Genomic DNA, 2,078 nt, shown 5'->3' on the forward strand with positions numbered 1-2,078 from the left:
AGAGCGTCCCTCTCCGCTCGTAAGACACAGTCTCCCGTCAGTCTGCAGCGATCAGAGGCCTCCGTCCGCCGCACAAACACTCGGAAGTCGTGCACTGTCGCACACACTGACACGAGACACACAAGAAAAACTACATTTAAAAGTAATAGTTGACCTTACTTTTTTAGCTTTTTAGCTAACCTGTAATACTCAGGTCACTTCAGGTCACATGAAAAGTGAAGGTTTAAATTGTAGATCAAAATAAAATATATATATATGTATATTATTAATACAATAGTTAATATGATAATTTCCGATCAACTTTACAAAGTAACTGATCACAGCAAAACAAACGTCTTATAATGTATTCATATGATTTATAAAAAAAGATTTTGCGCTTTTTTTTTCTATGCTTCCTGCCTCAAGTAGATTCAAGTTTTCCACAAGCCACCTTTTGTGGGCGTGGGAAACTTACCCACAACTTATTTTAAAAAACACTGAATGTAAACTACAAAACTGCTTTTCACTGAGCAGCGAAAAAAGGCGACAAATAAATTCCTGCAAATTCCTCGATGTGAAAAGTGAAGCAGTCTCCTAGCTTTGGGCAACCTCCACCTGCAGTTCTGCCCTCCCCCCCTAACCCTGAAAGACACTGTCCTTAAATAGCAGAAGAGAACTTTACCACAACTGTCAATCATGTGCAACCATCGACCAGTCAGCGTGTGGTGACTGAGCGATCGTCTGTAACTTTTCCATCACAGTTTTTCCATCGCTGGTCACTCTTAGATGAGTAAAGAATTGTGTTATTTTTGGTGCTAACACACTTTTGTGCTAACTGATTCTTTGCTACCCTCACTAGTGGTAGTTTTTTTTTAAACCCTCATTTCAGATAATGACATTAAGACTTGTCCAGTTTCCCTTGTAGTTGATTGGACATGAGTCTGGCTGTAGAGGAAATCTTTGGTCTTGGATTTCAAGTTCTGCTGCACTACATGTTTAGAGATACATGTCAAGAAAGCCCTCTTTGTCACCCCCCACTCCCCTCTCCTTCCTTCATAAGCAGCAGATGCTCTTTGCTGCAGGTGTGTCAGGAAGTGGGGAAACAGTAGCAAGTCATCACAACCTCAAATGTGTCCTGGTTGTACACAGAGTACGGCGCACGACTAGACTGAGTGGTACTCGTCCACACTGAGGACCTTGACCACTGTTTACTTCACAGGAATTTATATTCTTAATTATAGTGTATCAAGTCAAATCCTTTGATTTTAAAGAAAGTGGAAACCAAACAGTGGCACTTTGGCCCAGAGGCAGTGTCTCTGTCATTGGTGTGGAACCCCAGGGATCACCTCCTGGGCAAGATCGAATCCCGGTCAGGGCGGTTGGTACCTTCCAGTGGACTCACCACCCGCAGGAAGGTTTGGGGGTGTTGGTATGGTGCAGTGTAATTTGGGTGGCGACTGCTGCCCCCACGACCCGGTAACGGATAAGAGGATAAAAATGCATGGATGGATGGATGGATGGATGGATGGATGGATGGATGGATGGATGGATGGATGGATGGATGGATGGATGGATGGATAGGTGGAAACCAAACACAACCAAAAGTGACTGTTTGTGTCCGCTTTTAACCCAACGCCAAAGTGAACAGTGGGGGCAGCGTTAAGCGCCCGGGGAGCAGTGTGTGGGGATGGTGCCATGCTCAGAGCACCTCAGTGGTAACTTGGCAGCTGGTGGACTCGAACCTGAAACCACTAATCCACCACTGCCCAAATCGAAATTCATCTCATTTTTAGATAAACCTGTGTAAAAACGACTTTGTTTACAACTTCACTGATGAACATATGAAAGCGACAAAAATAGTTGGTTTGATCTCATCTTAGCTTCAGCTCTTTCAGAACATGTTTTATCGCAGACACAGAAAAAAAAAACGTGTGCACAGACACATGTGCAAGGCAGGAATTCACACTTGAAAGTTTCCATGAAGTAAAACAAAACCACAGTGTAACGTTCCTCTGTAAATCAAATGTACACACACACACACACACACACATACATACATATATGTTCAGAAATATATATAAGCCAGACACTAGGGTAAA

At 43.1% G+C, this 2,078-nt stretch overlaps 1 protein-coding gene across 1 annotated transcript in view; it reads right to left on the minus strand.

Moving 5' to 3' along the window:
* LOC103398877 (docking protein 2-like) overlaps window positions 1-2,078 on the minus strand; it is a 13,050-nt gene that overhangs the window by 4,120 nt on the left and 6,852 nt on the right. Inside the window, 1 exon segment of the mRNA XM_008337626.3 lies at window positions 2-106. Coding sequence (XP_008335848.1) covers window positions 2-106 — 105 coding nt within the window.

Source organism: Cynoglossus semilaevis, unplaced genomic scaffold, assembly GCF_000523025.1.
Source record: "Cynoglossus semilaevis isolate Cse_v1.0 unplaced genomic scaffold, Cse_v1.0 scaffold1292, whole genome shotgun sequence".
Taxonomy (NCBI): Eukaryota; Metazoa; Chordata; class Actinopteri; order Pleuronectiformes; family Cynoglossidae; genus Cynoglossus; species Cynoglossus semilaevis.